The sequence below is a fragment of the Monodon monoceros genome, unplaced genomic scaffold (genome assembly GCF_005190385.1).
Source record: "Monodon monoceros isolate NGI ecotype Baffin Bay Population unplaced genomic scaffold, NGI_Narwhal_1 Super_Scaffold_17, whole genome shotgun sequence".
Lineage (NCBI taxonomy): Eukaryota > Metazoa > Chordata > Mammalia > Artiodactyla > Monodontidae > Monodon > Monodon monoceros.
The window spans coordinates 22,497,150-22,513,648 of record NW_021703773.1 but is presented as its reverse complement, the minus strand read 5'-3'; the positions used below and the strand labels follow the sequence as shown (position 1 = coordinate 22,513,648).

The window sequence follows — 16,499 nt, the reverse complement described above, 5'->3', positions numbered from 1 at the left end:
AAAAAAAAAAAAAAAAAAAAAAAAAAATCACAACATGGATACTAGGAATACTACTGGATATATAATTGTTTCTAAGTCTTTTTAGCAGTTAGAGCTAGAAAATATATATTTAAAGATAAAATCTCTAAGAGTTTTTATTGACATTTCTTTTTTTTTACTTTCCACATCACTTTTTGAAAATTATAATTTTTTAAATTGAAGTATAGTTGGTGTACAGTATTATATGTTACAGGTGTACAATATAGTGATTCATAATTTTTAAAGGTTATACTCCATTTATAGTCATTATAAAAATGGGATATATTCCCCATGTTGTACAATGATATTTCTAATTCAAGTTCAGGACATAGGAGTTTTATATACCCTCTTCCAGTTTATATCTGCATCTCTTTTCTTCCACTCTGCAAATCCTGGTTCTCAATGACACAGGAATGATATAATTAGAATATCCCATATTAATTCTCATGCTTTACTCTACATTACTTACACAATAGTCTCAGGACAAGAGTACAGATATTCCCACCACTAATAAGACTACTGACAAGAGTTAATTTTTTTTTTTTTTTGCAAAGTCTCTCCCCATTTATCTTCCCTCCACTTAAAAAGTTATACCATATCTACATTGCCAAAGCACATAGACACTGCACACTGCCCTCTCTCCCTTGTTCTGTAATAACTGTTTATTTCATGTTCATCACTAGGCCTTATGTCCAGGTGTCCCTGGTCAGTTTGATTGTCTGAAGCTTGTGCTCTAATAGATTCATCAGAAAAGACTCGTGGGCACAGTATTTCCTGAATTCTTTCCTATTGATAACAATTTGAACCTTTCATACTTGAAAGTCAGTTTTGCTGGATATAAAAATCCTTGACTTGCATTTTCTTTTCATTAGTATCTCAAATATGTTAGTCCATTTTCTTCTGTCCTATTGTGTTGGAAAAGGCATTTTTATTATAAATCACTTCCTCTTTTTGCTTAGATGCCCAAAGGATTTTTTCTTGGTCTTAAAATCCAGTAATTTGTGGGTTTGATATTAGTGGTTCTGGTTGACAGTCTCAGATATGTGAAGTATTCTTTCAGTATATAGTGTTAACTTTTTTCTTTTTAATTTCAAAAAAGTTTCCTTGCATTACAGTTTTAATATTTATTCTATTCCTTTGCTTTGGTTTTCTTCTTCTTGGATTCGTGTTACTGTATATTCAGTGTTCTTTACTTGTCTTCAGTATTTGTCACTTTCTCTTGAGTCTTTTTTTTTAATCTCTTGATTTTTTAACCCTCCCTTTTACCTTCTATTCCTCCTAAGGCATTATCTGTTGTGATTATTAACTCTCTGGTCCATCTAGCTTAGATTTTATTTCTGAAATTATTTTTATATCTTATTCTTTCTTGAGTTCAACCCTCTCTGCCTTCTTATAATTTGATTTATATTGTTCTTTCATATTGTTTTCTTAATGTATTTTGGCTCATCTTGAAATAGTAAGTCATGGTTTCAGTCTGCTTTGTGATCAGGTCTTTCTGGCACGATTTCACTGATTGTTGGACTATTATTCTGCTCCTTATTATCATTTAAAAATAGTATCTTAATATGGAATTTGACTTCAATACTTTTTACATTTTTATTTGAAATTAATTTTTCTAAACTTTAGAAGGAGATGTGGTGCAGGATAGTCTGATTTTATACAGTATCTTCTTCTGTTGTTTTCATGTAGTATTCAAAAATATGACATTTCTGGCTAGAAATTCCTGGCTTTCTTTTTTTCTGCCATGCTTATCTGGACCTTCTCTTTCTTTTGTCTGTATTGTCCCTATCTTGCTGGATTTTGATTTAACTTTCAGCAGAGTCTCCTCAGTTTAGGGTCTTGTCCCAGCATTGCGACCTGACTGGTCAGTTTCAAGGGCTTCTAGTGGATAGACTGCCCCATCCCCTCCAGATGCCACTGTGGGAGTGGAGGGGTCCTTCTGAACACCATCTGGTTCTGGAATATGGTGGAAATTCAGCTCCTGCCTGTCCTGCTGACACCACACTGAGGCCAGACTTTCCTGAGCAGCAGAAGGGCAGGGGTGGAAACACAGCTCTTCCAGGAAGGGGATTTCATAAACACCGCTTTCCTCCCTCTGAAGGCTTTTCTCCACTTCCTCCTGTCATCCACTCCTCACTTCTCAGTAGCAAAGGCAGATCAGACTCAGAAGGCATGGGAGGGAGGGAGCCGGTGACTGGGACTCTTCCTCCTTCTCCACATGCTACGTCTTTAGCATCCAAGGCTCTGAACCCCCTTCTTCTGTCTCTTCCAAGCCGTAGGGAGATGACAGTACAGGCTTGTGTTAGCATCTTGTTGAAAAGTCGAATTAAGATTGGTGAAGACAGGGCTCATTTATCTTTTCTTCCTTTCTTCTCATCTGCTACACTTCCTCGTGTTCATGGCTAAAGAGGGGGCCCGCTGAAATGTTGAAAAAGAAACCCCAAAAGAAACCCCTGCCCTCTGGATCCCGTGTCACACATTAGTCATCTGTCAAATCCTTCTACCTTCTACAAAATGTTTCCTAGCTCTGGCTTTTCCAACCCATTGTTACTGTGAGAAGCTCTGTCCAGATTTAGGTGAACTGACCAGAGTGTCCTAACCTCTTCCCCTCCTTCCTTCCTTCCTTCCTTCCTTCCTTCCATAATTCATTCATTTCATCAGGCAATTATCAACTATTTTGTGGCAGACTTTGTTGGTGCTGCAGATTTGGTTTGGAGACTCCAAAAAAGAAGATTCAATCCTGGCATTCTGCTTAACTTACAGCCTAGTTGGAGAACACTTGACAACAAATTATTACAAGGCAATGTGACTTGCTTTGCGATAAACGAAACAAGAAAAGAATGTGAAAGCACAAAAGCCTTACAGAGAGTCTAGGCTCTGAAGGATAAATGAAAGTTTGCTAGATGGAGAGTGGGAAGGTCCATCCCAGACATGGGGCCAACGTAAGAGAGTTGACACTGGCACATTCAGGGGCTAAGCTGAGAAATTTGAGATGAAGCATTGAGAGACGTAGGGGGAAGTCAAACTGTAGAAAATGATGGGAAACAGAATTTGGAATTTAATTACACAGGAAAGGGAGACAAGGGTGGTTTTTTAACCAGGTGAGTAATGTGATCAGCCTTGCTTTTGCTGCCACATAATCCCACAGGCCAGGCAAAGAGCCGACAGGCGTGGAGACATCAAATGGCCAAGAGCAAGATCCCAGAGGAGGCAGTGGGTGAGGCTCCCAACACCAGCTCCTCTGCTCTAGAGCTGATGCCTTCTTTCAGTAACAGGTGTTACTCCTGTTTTCTCTGAAATTCTCTCCATGCATTGCCCGTAGCAACTGGAACATGTTGTTCTACAGAAATGAGAATTCAACTGTGTTGAAAAATGGAAGAAATGACATAAGGAACTATATTCAATATCTTGTAATAAACCATAATGGAAAAGAATATGAAGAGGAACACATATGAATATGAATCACTTTGCTGTACACCAGAAACTAACACAAAATTGTAAATCAACTATACTTCAATAAAAAATAAATTTTTTTTAAAAAATGGAAGGAAGGAAATGACTCTATTGTGAGTTCTGTGAGGATAGTAATGGTCTTTTTTCCTCTATGCATCCCCAAAACATAGCCCAGTACCTGCTGTGAAGGAGGAACTCAAGAAGTCTTTGATGAACTAGACTGACTACTCCGAAAGCAATCGGAAGGGTGTGTTAGTTTCCTGTAACAAATTACCAGAAACTGGGTGGTTTAGAACAACAGAAATGTATTCTCTCACGGTTCTGGAAGTGAGAAGTCTGAAATCAAGGTGTCAGCAGTGCCGTGCTCCCTCTAAAGGCTCGAGGGGAGGATCCTTACTTGCCTCTTCCAGCTACTAGTATTTTGATGGGTGGGGTTGCATGCGGCTGGTGTAGAGAGTGTACAGCCGGGAGGCCTACTCTGGTCAAGAGGAGTGTAAGGAAACATTTAGCCCGAGTCCTAAGGCAAGGGGACACTTACTAGATGAGGATGGGGGTACTAATCAAGGAGGAGAAAGTGATGTGAGGGAAGTGCCCTAAGGCAAGAAGAGCTTACAGAGTGAAAGAGAGAGTGATATGAGATCAGGTAGAGAGAAGGGTGGACATGGTGCCAGCCCCGATTAAGCTACAGGTGTGAGATTAAGACGGGGGGAGTCAATGTCGGGGTTTGGGCAGGGACGTGACCTGGTCTGACTTGCATTTGAGAGAGACCCTCAAATGGAAGAGAGGAGAACGAGCTGGAGCCAGCCCTAGGATCTCAAGGAGACCTGTCAGGAAGCCAACACACAGTGATACGTAGACCTTCTGGCTGGGATGCTGGTGAGAAGGGGCACGTGGGCTGTTACAGGTTTCTGGGGTGAAGCCATGAGGATGCTCTGGGAGAGACTGAGTACGTTTGAGTGGTAACATTGGCTATAGACTGGACTCAGGCCACCACAGGGGTCATGGTTATTGCATTTTCATGAAATATTCCAAATAGGCAAATCTGTAGAGTGCAGCTTAGAGGTTGCCTGGGAGCAGGGTGGGGGGAAAGGGGGAGTGAGTGCTAACATGCTCGGGGATATGGAGTCTCTTTTCGGGGTGATAAAAATGTTCTAAAGTTGATTATGGTGATGGTTGCACGATTCTGTGACTATACTGATGCCGTTAAATTGATACTGTAAAGGGAAGGATTGCATGTGAACAGAATCTCGATAAAACTGTTTTATTTTTAAAAAGTAAATATGCTTAGTATATTTAAAATCTAATCTCCTTCCTTCCTTCCTTCTATCCATCTGTCAAGTTTATAAGCTTGAGATGGAATATGCTTAGTCCATGAAATGAAGCATAATTACATTGTCAGTTGGGTGATAAGAAAAAATAACAACCCAAAACGGAAAGGTTTGTTTAATTTGAGGAACTGCAGACAAAGAGAGAGAATATCTGCTGTGTAAGCAAGTCTCCTCAGTGATATTCATTCCTTTTCTCATTCAACACATATTTATGGGACATTTATGAAACATTTGAGGCACCGCACTAGGTGCTATTTTATGATTTCAAAGCAACACATAAGTACAACTTCCATAGCAGAGACCTGAGACCAAGTTTCCCACGTTTTATAACCAGGCTGTCAAGGCTACCGTCTCTCGTCCTCCTAGTAAGTAGTTTACAAGAGCTGACTTTGGTCTATCACAGATTGCTTACAAAGATTAAACACACTATCACATTTGGAAATCTCTCGATATTTACAGAAACGTAAAGCACTTTCACAGAAAATTCATAAAAGAGCTGTGTGTCTTGAACAGTGAGTTTGTCTAGTAGCACCGTTGGGGATCTTACACTCACAGGGACTTGGGTGTGGAGAAGCCTCTCCATCACTGGGGCTTACAGACCCGCTTTGGCTTAAGAAGGGCGGAAATCTGACCCAGCTGGGACCAGTAGCCAATGCCAGCCTGATGGCTCCTGAAAAAACTGGCAGATTACGAAGTTGCTGTCAGGAGACTCAGGTCTACCAAGGTCAAATCAGAACCCATCTCTCCTGAGAGCAAACCCAGACCTTAGAGTCACGTGACTTAGAAGTGTCGTGTCCACGCCAGATCCTCTGAACCTGCGTCTCTAGAAGAGGGTCAGATGACGCTTGGAGTCCCAGCAAGTTTGCAAACTGCTGTCTGTGGCTGAATTCAGACCTGCTGTGGATTTCCAAGAGCCCTTTTAAAGTAAAGAGAGTCGGGACTTGAGCCCAAGTCTGGGCTCTTGACGGCTAGGAAGAATTCCCTGGGCCTGCTCTTATTCATGTTTAAGTCTTCAGAAGTTAAGTGAATTGGGTTCTGGCCATTAGGCCTATGGGCAGGGAAAGTCGCCATTCATCTTATCCTTCATTTAAAGATCATTCCTTTCATCTGTCTTTGGCATTTGCAGGTCAGTCCAATTACCTTCCTCCTGGAATTAGCGATGAAGTGGGAAAATAATCCAGGAGACAAGGTGCGTGTATCATCCTAGCGGGTATCGTTCCAATGGGACAAAATGCGTTTAGAGGAAGTAGAATTTTCCTTGGGAAAATAACATACCTTTAAAACAAACATCAAAAGAAAAAATTCTAGCCAAATAATTAAGCCACTAAAATATATGCATTGCTTTAGGTAAAAAGGTTTTTTCTCCATTCAGTGTCTGAATTTTCTTTATTATTTACCAATAGTCATGATTCCAAAAGTATCTTATTCTCATTTATCTATTCAAGACTACTTATTGAGCAACTGTACTTTGTCAGACAAATATATGAAATTTTATTATGGAACTTGAAGATGTGAAGGACGAGGGAGGGGAAAAATTGGTAGAACAGGGCAGGAAGGACAAATCCGAGGCTGTGTATCTGTTTGTACCCCTGTGGGATCACTGGGTTTCTTCTGGGTCTCCTTCCTTCACAAGGGAGCACAGTGCGCTGCACTGGACTCATTAGAACCCAGTCCTTTAAGGAGAAAGAAACCTTTGAACAATAGATGCCTATTGCAACAGCCAGCGCCAATGTTCCGAAAGCACTAATTGGCTTCCGGCCAGGGCACAAAGGCTGATTTGCCTCCCAGCTGATTCGATGGTCTGGCACTTTACAAACCCATTACATAAATCCTTAGAAATCTTCTGTGAAGGTAAATTTGATATTTTTAAGCAGTGATCCTTTGCTCTCATGATTCAAGGCCCAGGAACGGTTCCCAACCTTCTTGAATCAGGGTGAGCATACATTTTCATTTTTCAAGGTAAACAATACATAAGGGCTTCATCGTCCTGACGAGACCTGATCTTTTGCCCTTTCCTGACAAAAAGCCTCATTTGCAGATGTGCCTCATTTAGTGCAAACTCATTTTTAACGCGATGATATATGTATATGACTCTGATCATATAGAAATGCAGTTATCCCTTGTTTTGCAACAAGAGCTCCTACAGCAAACTTAGAAGACTAAACTAAAAACATTTCATCTCAGGCTCAGTGCCTCTTCTTCGGGGTTTCTTAAGGTCTCTGAGGTGGCACTTTGACCAGACTGTTTCCTAATCCAGTGGCTAAGTGGTTAGTGACTGGGATTTGACTCCATCATGTGGCCGCCATTCCCCGTGCCCCACCATTTTCCTTGGAATTCTGGGTCACTCAGGGGTCCACTTTGCTGTGGTTGTTGAATAAGCAGTGCTCCAGGACACTGGTGCATCAAACTTACGCTTAATTGCATCACCATTTCAAGCAATGACGTGAGATTTCTTTAAGTATGTCCACACCATCATCAGCCAGACACCCCTTTCCCCGCCCGTGATGATGTCAGGGGTCGCTAGTGTCTACACTCTGTACGGGTTTCCAAAGAGAGGCAGCCTCTGAGTGAGCCTTCCCACAGGCAATCCAGCGCCTGCCGTGTGCATGTTCACACCACGATACAAGGAGGCTCACAAGGAGGCTCACAGAAGCCCGTATCTATTGGAAACTCTTCTGCTCCTTCAGGCAGGGAGAAACTTTCGTGCACTCAGACTTTGGGAAGGAACGTGTATCTTTCACTTTGTTCCATGAATTCTGCAGTTCCCATTGATTTTGATTGCTGGGTGAGCCAAGCTCAGATAAGCCCTTTCTGGGACTTTGTATAAGGTGAAGAAACCCCATGAGCTGAGTTAGAAATAGCAGCTACTGCTTCACGTCGGCCTCCTTTGTCCCAGACGGAAGGAGCAGTATGGGATGGTGGCCGTAGACCCTGAGGGTGGCTCCCGGGTTTAGACAGGGCACAGACAAGGGCCTGCTTTGTGCAGAGCAGGACAGAGAGGGGCCGGGATTCCATGGAATACCTGCCCAAGGTCTGGTTGCTACAGGGGGAGGCCCTGCTTAGTTCATCTGAGTACACGGAACGAAAGGAGAAAATAACCTATAGTTGAACAAATGAAAAGCTAGGAGTTTCCTTACCTCCGGAAAAAGCAAAGTGGTTTTGTTTTTGTTTTTTTAAGAAATAGGGACTTTTACGTATAGAACCATCCAAGACTGATACATTTACAATTGTCTGGCCTTGACTGAACTGACGAAGCTATTAGTGAAATAGGAGACGGCCAGGCCTCCCCCGTGGGGCACGGCACACACCGCGCTAGCAGTTCAGGACAGCAGCGCCAGCAGCGCCAAGGCCAACGTGCAGGCGCCCGGCCGCACAGCCAGGGCCGAGCTGGCCGGGTCCTTCAGCATGCATGTCACCCGGGACCAGGACCCGTTGTTGGGCAGGGGGGCGACACCTGCCACGTTGCACATGACGTTGTAGACATCCACGGATCTGATGGGAGCGGCTCTGAAGTTGGATTTGAAATCTGAAAGGGAAAGGCAAGCAAACGAGTTGTCACGGTCACTCCTGGGCAGGGCAGAGACAGGCATGGAGTCACGATGTGGAGGAGTTGCATTCAGCATCCAGGCAGCTTGGGACTGGAAAATCCTCCTCGTCCGTGGGGCCTGGCCAAGGGATTGTGGACCTGGAAGGAGATCTGGAAGGTTCTAGCTTATGGTAGGAGGTTGCTTTCTATGGCTCGTGGAGATGTTTCTTTGAAAGACAGATCAGACAGCAAACTCTCTCTGTGCATAACTGTGCTTCCCTTGTGACAACAGAGCTTTCCTTGGGGACCCAAGGGCCATCTGAAGCTGCTCGTTTCTGCAAGCCCTGTGGAGCCGCTGTGGTCACAGAAGTTTGACTGTCCTGCCGGGCTCCCCAAACCCACTCCAACTGCATACTCTTCTTCCAGGCCACCTATCTGGCAGGGACTGGTTAGCCTGGGCGCTCCCCAGTTCAAGAATGTGTCCCATTTTCCTGCCACATGGAGGTCCCAGGACTGGATGGAACCTGAAATTATATAGTTTCCTCAGTGTGCCTAATTCACAAGCAATAGCAACGGTCTCCTAAGTATGTCTGGAAGATCAGTTGCACATTCCTTGGGAGCCTTTCACTGGCAGATAAAGTAACTTAGCTGTGGGGAAAATAACGAAACTGGTAGTGGAGTTAGAGACCTGAGTGAAGGCTCAAGGGAGCTCATGAGGGAGAGGGCTGTGCCTCTACCCAAGGCTGTGCCAGACTCCACGGGGACATGGGCCCCCGAGGGCCTGGCTGGCTATTCACAGCATAGCAAGTAAGGGTGCTGAAGGAGGGACTTCAGTCCAAAGTGGACCCTCTCTTTCTCCACAGGAGGCAGAAAAGATGCTGAATGAAAAGTGTTTGTTTAAAGAGTGAGTGTGAGACTTCAATAATATTCATAAGCTCCCAACCAGAGCTTCCAACAAAGTACCCAAAACTTAAGAAGCTGAATTCAGGAAGGAGTTTTATCCATCAATAAAGGCCCATGCGTGTGATTTTAGTCCCTCTAAAAAAATTTTTTTTAAAACAGGTAGTTTGGGGGCTGTAAAGCCAAGTTTTCTATCTTAGAAAATAATCTTTATAATTGCTCTGCTAAAATGATCACATATACTTGATTTAAAGAGCAGACAAACAGCAACATAGCCCAGAAGTGTCCACACCAAATTCTACTCTTGTATTAACCCTGCAATTATAAATACAGAAGGAAGCTATACACTGAAAACTCTGCCACAGCGTATGTTAGACCCAGGGCAAATTCCCAAGTGACGGGTTTTGCTCATTTTGAAGAATTAAAGTTGAATTCAGTATAAAGAGGTTCATGGGCTCTACAACCAGCCTGTAGCCACTTACTAGCTGGGTAACCTCAGGGGACAGGCATGGAGATGGCGCCTAAATCCTAGTTCCAGCCACACTGTATGTGCTCAATAAATGGGAGCTGTTATTAGTAATAGAATAAACGCCCACCAAGGGAAAGTATGGATTTAGAATATTCACCCTATAGATTATTTGAAGGGTTCACTTTACTTTTAGGGCAGGGAGGGTAAGAGTCAGCATCACCTCAGGGTAAACACTCACTTTAGAAAATCCAGAACTTCCTGGAAAGGAGAACGTAGAGGCTGCCCTGGAAGCCAACCTTTCCAATATCAAGGAAAACACTACAGTTAGAGAGGGTGGTGGTAACGCTGCCTCAGCTGCAGCTGAGAAATCAGTGGCAAGGTTGTCCCAGGGACGTGGGAGCGACTCCCCTCCCTCTGACTTGCCGTGGACCTGGATGTGAGATCATCCTGCCACATCACCTGGTGGCCATGTCCTGTCACGTGGGAGGGTGGCAGACAATAGCATATCCAAGACAGCCGTCCCCAGCCTTTCAGACATCTCCTTCTTTAACATTTGGCAAGAAAATTTGAGATCAAGCTCTACTGACAAAAAATAAATGTTAGAAAAGATCATCTTTTTATGTTGAAAGTACAAAATCAAATCCGGTACATGTAAGCAGGAAGGAGAATTGGGGTTTCTTTCCCACTCCATCTGGTTCACGGCTTCCCGGTCTACAGGGCTGGGATTTTGGGCCCAGTGCAGAGATGATCCAGACTGGAATGAGAGCTTCTAGAAAATTCCTGAACAGCAAAACAATACCTGATCCAATTGGGAGAGGCCAGACAAGCCCTGCTAGCTCAAGATGGTGTGTGAACCTGGAATGGGAATCCAAGTTATTTCCATGGGTTTACATTTTTTGGATATTTAGACTGTTTCTCCTAAAGAAAGAAGGTTCTGGAGGCTCCCGCTGTGCCTGAACACCTTGGGCTGCTTTCCAAGTGAGGCTTGCTAGCTCGCTGGCAGCTCACTGAGTCACACTCCTGCTGTCTTATCTCGAATGTGGAGTTCTCCACGGCAAGACTAGGTTGTTCAAATTAGAAACTGGGATTAAGCAGAGAGAGGCTATCTTCCAGAATTATTTCCCTTTCTCTTAGCTGGACCAGACTTACTGACTTCTAAAGCTGTATCGGGGCAGCCGCAGCGATGCTCAGCGTCCTTCCATGAGCGAGAAGTACCTACAATTAATCAGGAGGGATGTACCTTTATCTCAAAGTGCAGCTAGATAGCTATTAAAGGCCTCGCTCTTAAATTTTCTTCTGAGTAAACAGTCAGTGCGTAAAGCTGTTCAATCTTTCATGAGAATTAGAGCCAGAAACGTGATGGTTTGTGGGAGGCTCTCAAGGCTGTATCTGCCTGGAAACATTTTTGCAATTAGCCCAGTCCAGTTTCATCAGGGGTCGTCTTTCTGTCTATAAAAGACTTAGGCTTTTAGTTTTAAAGGAACGTATGATGGAGGCCTTTGCTAATGGACAAAATCTCCCCACTGAATTTAAGCTATTGCAGCTTTGGGTACTTTGTTTAAAGTTTTCGGTTTGACGCTAGACGTGCTTCTGCTTTAAAATCTCCCGAGACTCTTACTCTGTAAACACTCCAACTGACAACTGTTTCGCATTCATGATCTGATCCCTCTCTTCTGGGGAAAGAGGAGGCGATGTCTTTGAATGAAAGCCCTGCTGGCTAATGTTCCCCCATATGAAGGCCATGGCCCTGGAATGTCTCTAACCTGATCTAGCAGCTGTCGCCTCAACATCCTCAAGGCTCCATCCTGAATTCACTTGGCTTTTGAGCTGCGCAGCTCTAGCCCGGGGCCTGGCTAACAGGGAGGGCCTGTTAACTGTTATCAGTTGATGGCGTCATGCTGGGGCGTCCTCTGAACTCTCTTAGGCCAGTGTCATGACCCCAGTTGTGCTCCATAAATGTTTGCTGCCACTGGTGCTGACGCTTACTTAAGGACACGGGAATCTGGATGACACGTGGGCAATGATTTGGACCGACATGTTCCCTAAGCTCAGGCTCCCAGAGGCGCCCAAGGAGGGTGCAGAAGCTGGCACCTTGCAGTTCTCAGCAGCTATCTTGTGGTAGGTAGAGTGACCTGAGGCGGATGGAATGAAGGGGGCTGACTCATTTCTCTGTCCTGTTACATCAAGGAGAAGGGCAGGGCTTCCAGGCGTGATCTCTAACCTATAATTTGAAAGGAAAGCATGGACTTTCATGGGCTGAAACATTTTGATCAACATGCAGAAAAAGGAACTTGGAATATGGATCTTGGGGTAAGCTTACTGTGTTTAATAAGGAGTGTGGACAGCAGGAAGGAAGGTTAGTAGCTCATGAACCAGTCCACTGATTGTTGATGGCTGTTGACTGATTTTTACTCTATTTTTTTAAAAGGGGGTATTCAGGTGGTAGTATGATCTTTAGAGTGTTTGATAAACTTTTCTAAAATGTGAATTTACAGTGCTGTGTTTATTAAAGCAAATAACCAAAGAGGCTCTCTCCATCTCCCCTCTCTCCCTGCCCTGGGAATGTAGGTCAAGGAAGGCACAGTAAATTTGCTTTCATCCAAGACATCCCGAGTCATTCTGGCTTATTCTCAAAGTCAGTCACAGAATCATTTCCTCGCCTGCCCTTGAGCACATCCTAGCTTCTGGTGGGCCCTAAACCGAATGACCTGCGCAGGGGTGGGTGCTCTAGCCAGGGAGGAACTGTGGAAGAGTCAGACCCTGTGAAGTGATCGCGTCAACTCCAGGACGTGCAGCTGTCAGCAACCTGGTGCCTGATAAGCTTTCCTGGACATCAGATGGCTGTGAGAGAACATTTTGATGAATTAAGTAAAAAAAATGAATCATAAACATGTGGAACATTTTTTTCACTGCACTCGAGATTTAAAACTTACAAGGAAAGGTATTTGGCCGTGTTTGCCAAAACCAAGAAGCATTTGAAAGCCAGCCAGCCGAAGACACTTCATGGAGACCGGCTGGGTTTGCTCAGCTTTGCTCATAAAGAGGGTCCATAAAGAAATCACTCCAGCTCTACTAGTGCCGTCAGCCCCTGGTGGCTGACGCTTCCTTAGGAAGGAATGACTAAGAGAATTCGGTCGTGTCTTCCTACCGGGTCCGAAGGCCAGGAAGATGCCCCGCATGTCCCTGAGCTCGTTGTCGTATCCGTGCCATCCGCGCTGCCAGCCTTGCCTCTTGTCAGTGCTGTTCATCCAGAATGGAAGCGTCTCTCGATTCTGCAATCAAGCAAAAGGCATTTACATCGCCCCGTGTCCAGACATCCGGACGACTGAGCATCCGGTCCAAACTGCCACCCAGTGGACTTCCTGCTCAGAGGTCTCAGTCAGGGTCATCCAACCTCAGCTGGATCACTTCCTACTCCAGGTAGCTCAGACCTTTGGAGACCGCCCATTAAATTGCCAAAGAGCTCTAGTTCTGAAGGTATCTTCTTACGTCGGGCTGGACTGAACCTCGTAAGCAGTTTTAGAGTCACTAAGTATAGCATGTCAGAGACAGAAGGGACGTGAAAGTCTACCTGTGGTATAATAAAAAATATAGTTGGGCTTTGTCCCGGGTTCCCTGGCCCAGAATGCCTAGACCCTTGGAATTTCCTGAGTGATGGGCGTGTTTAGTTATTCGAAATGAGCCCCTTGCTCTGATACCTGAGTTTATGCTAATGAGACTCGCTGGGGTAGGGAGCTACATAGCTTCAGGATCACCTGGTCACCTGAGGAACCAACCACAGGATGAGAGGGTTAGAACTTTCAGCCACATCCTCTGACCTCTAAGATTGAGCTCAGCTATGTGGCCATGACTTAATGACCCATGCCATCACAATGAAACCCCAGATAAAACCCCGGGGACAGCGTAGTCCAGGGAGCTTCTGGATTAATGAACACATTGTTGTGATGGGAGGGTGATGCACCCAAAGAGGGCCTGGGTTCTCTGCACCACTCACCCGCATACTTTGCCCTGTGCATCTCTTCCATTTGCCTGTCCCTGAGTAGCATCCTTTGTAATAAGATTGTAATCATAAGTATAGCACCTTTCTGAGTGCTGTGATTCATCCCAGTGAATTATCGAACCTGAAGGGGGGTTGTGAGAACCCTCAAATTTGTAGCCAAGTCGGACACAAGAGTGGGCATCCTGAGGACCCAAGACTTGCGGTCAGAATTCACATGTGCAGGCAGTCTTGTGGGACGGAACCCCTTGAAGTGTGTGTCTGCTCTAACTTGGGGTGATGTCAGAATTGAATCGAATGGTAGGACACCCAATTGCTATGGGAGAATTATTGCTGGAAAACACAGCGTCTAATCGAATCACTTTGTTTCTTTAGTACAGCACGGAAGCCCCGAGGCAGCCGGCTTCCCACAAGCCCAGGGGCGCCCACTGCAGGAACCACCCGTCCTCCTTTCTTCCAGCTCCACCCCGGGGGGTGACTCGGAACATATTAGTCCCCTCCTCTCCATTTAGTCAACATTTGAAGATAGCACCCGTGTTCCTCTGCGCCCGGCCTTGGTGTCTTCACTTTCTTCGACCATTCTTCACTGAGGATGGCTTCCAGAACTGTCACTGCCCTGTCACCCTTCTTTCCTGCAAAACTAAATTTTCTTAGACTGCAGCTGCTTACTCGAGAGACAACAAGCTTAAAGAAGGTTTTGCAAATCCTAAGGAGGCTGCAGCCAGTTGGACACAACCCGAGCCCTCCTTGGCGGACTAAGCCTTCATTTCCAATATTCTAGTCATCTGGCTCAGCACAGGGTTTAATATTACAAGTTTTCCAAATGCAGGAGGTAGAACTGACTACCTCCTGGAAGCAGAAGAGCTCAAGGACCAGGGATTTACAGGTTGTCTCACAAGACTCGTAACAACACGTGTATTTTGTGTGCTGTACGGTTCACCAAGAGCCTCCCCCAACGTGCACTTAATCATCACCACCTCCCACTGTGGATGGTATTATTTTTCCTACCTTGGCACAGAGAGGTTAAGTGACACTTTTAAAGTCACACAGCTGTTGAGAGGCAGGGCTGGGATTGGAACGCAGGTCGACAGTCTCCTGGTCTTCATGTGCCTTCCAGGACCCCATAGCCAGAGGTCGCTGCAGGGCTCCTGCCAGCACAGGACAGTGGGCTGTCCCTGTCCCTTGCCTCTTCACTCACTGAGTGGTGGCCAGTTCAGAGTATGGAGATAAGATTTTGGAATAGGATGTGGGTTGAATTCCAGTTTGCCACTTTCCAGCTCTGTGATCCTGGGCAAGCTGCGTAACTTCTCCATGCTTCAGCTTCCTTGCTGGATGTGATACTACCTGCCTCACAGAGATTCTGGAGGATAACCCGGCTGTGCGCTAAGCCCGAAACACAGTAGGTGCTCGATAAATGGCTGGGGATGGTCAGCAGATGCCACTGGCTGCGGGGCGAGGCGCTCGGGTACTGTGCGGCAGGGTCGAACCCTCCTTTGCTTATTCAGCTGTCACATTGCATTGCACACCCATCCAGTCTCACCCCATAAATCACTCCCTGGCATTACCGCTTTCCAAATCACACTGTTTCATTGACTCTCTGTTTCCTGAATTGCCATCATCCCCTATCCCGCCTTCTCCAGCTGTAGCTTGTAGTTTTCAATGGGAATATATTTATTAACTTACTGCATTTCTGACTTATACCATTTTTTGTTCTTTGTCTGTGGTGATGCTCACAACACATCCCAATTTAGCTTCGTTCGCTAATGTCACACGCTGCTCCCCTCCCCCAGTCTTTAGTGATTCCTGAAGAACTAGGTAGAACATATCACTGGTGATGTCACTAATCATGAACCCCATGGGACATATGTGTCCCATGACCAAGGGACAGGTGGAAGAGAGATGAGGACTGATTGCCTGATTTTAAAATTCCAGCTTAAACAACTACAAACATACAGCAACAAAAAATCTCAGCCCTGAAGGTAACTGGGGATCGGTCTGATCATAGGTCAATCCACCAGTTCTTATTAACACGACAGGTTGCTCCAGTGAAACAACTATTCTTACTGATTTTAAAAAGTAATAGTAAACTGGCTGGTTAGGTGAGAAGCGAAGTGATTGAACGGATTACATGACATAATCTAATGACATTATGTAATTAACCTCAAGAAGGTGCAGGGATGATTTCCTTCCTCATCCCCTCCCGGTGGCTTTCACCATTTCACTGGGCTCTGTATCCCCACATCAGCATCCCAGCACAGGCCTGTGCAGCCGTGTGACACATACCACACAGGGGCAGCCCTGCAGGTGAAGCGCCCCAGACCTCAGTCCCCAGGCAGGGGGTCCTCAAGCTACTGGTTGAGCCTCACCCCTCCTGACCCTACCAGGCCCAGGGGCTGCCACACAGCACCGCCTAGTGACATCCCGGGGAGGTGCCCGAACCCTGAAGGAGAGCGAGGGTAGAGGGGTCTGTGTGTGAGCGTGAGTGTGTGAGCGTCTGTGTGAGCGTGTGTGTATGTGAGCGTGAGTCTGTGTGTGAGTGTGTGAGCGTGAGTCTGAGTCTGTGTGTGTGTGTGAGCGTGAGTCTGTGAGCGTGAGTCTGTGTGTGAGCGTGAGTCTGTGAGCATGAGTCTGTGTGAGCGTGAGTCTGTGTGTGTGAGCGTGAGTCTGTGTGTGAGTCTGTGTGTGAGTGAGCGTGTGTGTGAGCGTGAGTCTGTGTGAGTGTGAGTCTGTGTGTCTGTGTGTGTGTGAGCATGAGTCTGTGTGTGTGTGTGAGCGTGAGTCTGTGTATGTGTGTGTGAGCGTGAGTCT

General features: G+C 45.5%; 1 protein-coding gene across 2 annotated transcripts in view; it reads right to left on the bottom strand.

The window, feature by feature from the left end:
• Window positions 1-7,967: 7,967 nt before the first annotated feature.
• Window positions 7,968-16,499, bottom strand: part of ENPP6 (ectonucleotide pyrophosphatase/phosphodiesterase 6) — a 92,314-nt gene continuing 83,782 nt past the window's right edge. Inside the window, exons 7-8 of one of the 2 annotated variants that reach the window (XM_029226211.1) lie at window positions 12,843-12,966; window positions 7,968-8,325 (exon numbers count right to left, since the gene is read on the bottom strand). In XM_029226211.1, coding sequence (XP_029082044.1) covers window positions 8,120-8,325; window positions 12,843-12,966 — 330 coding nt within the window. In that variant the 3' untranslated portion in view covers window positions 7,968-8,119. Of the gene's footprint in view, window positions 8,326-12,594; window positions 12,967-16,499 lie in introns of those variants that run through there. The other variant, XM_029226210.1, reaches the window with a different exon arrangement.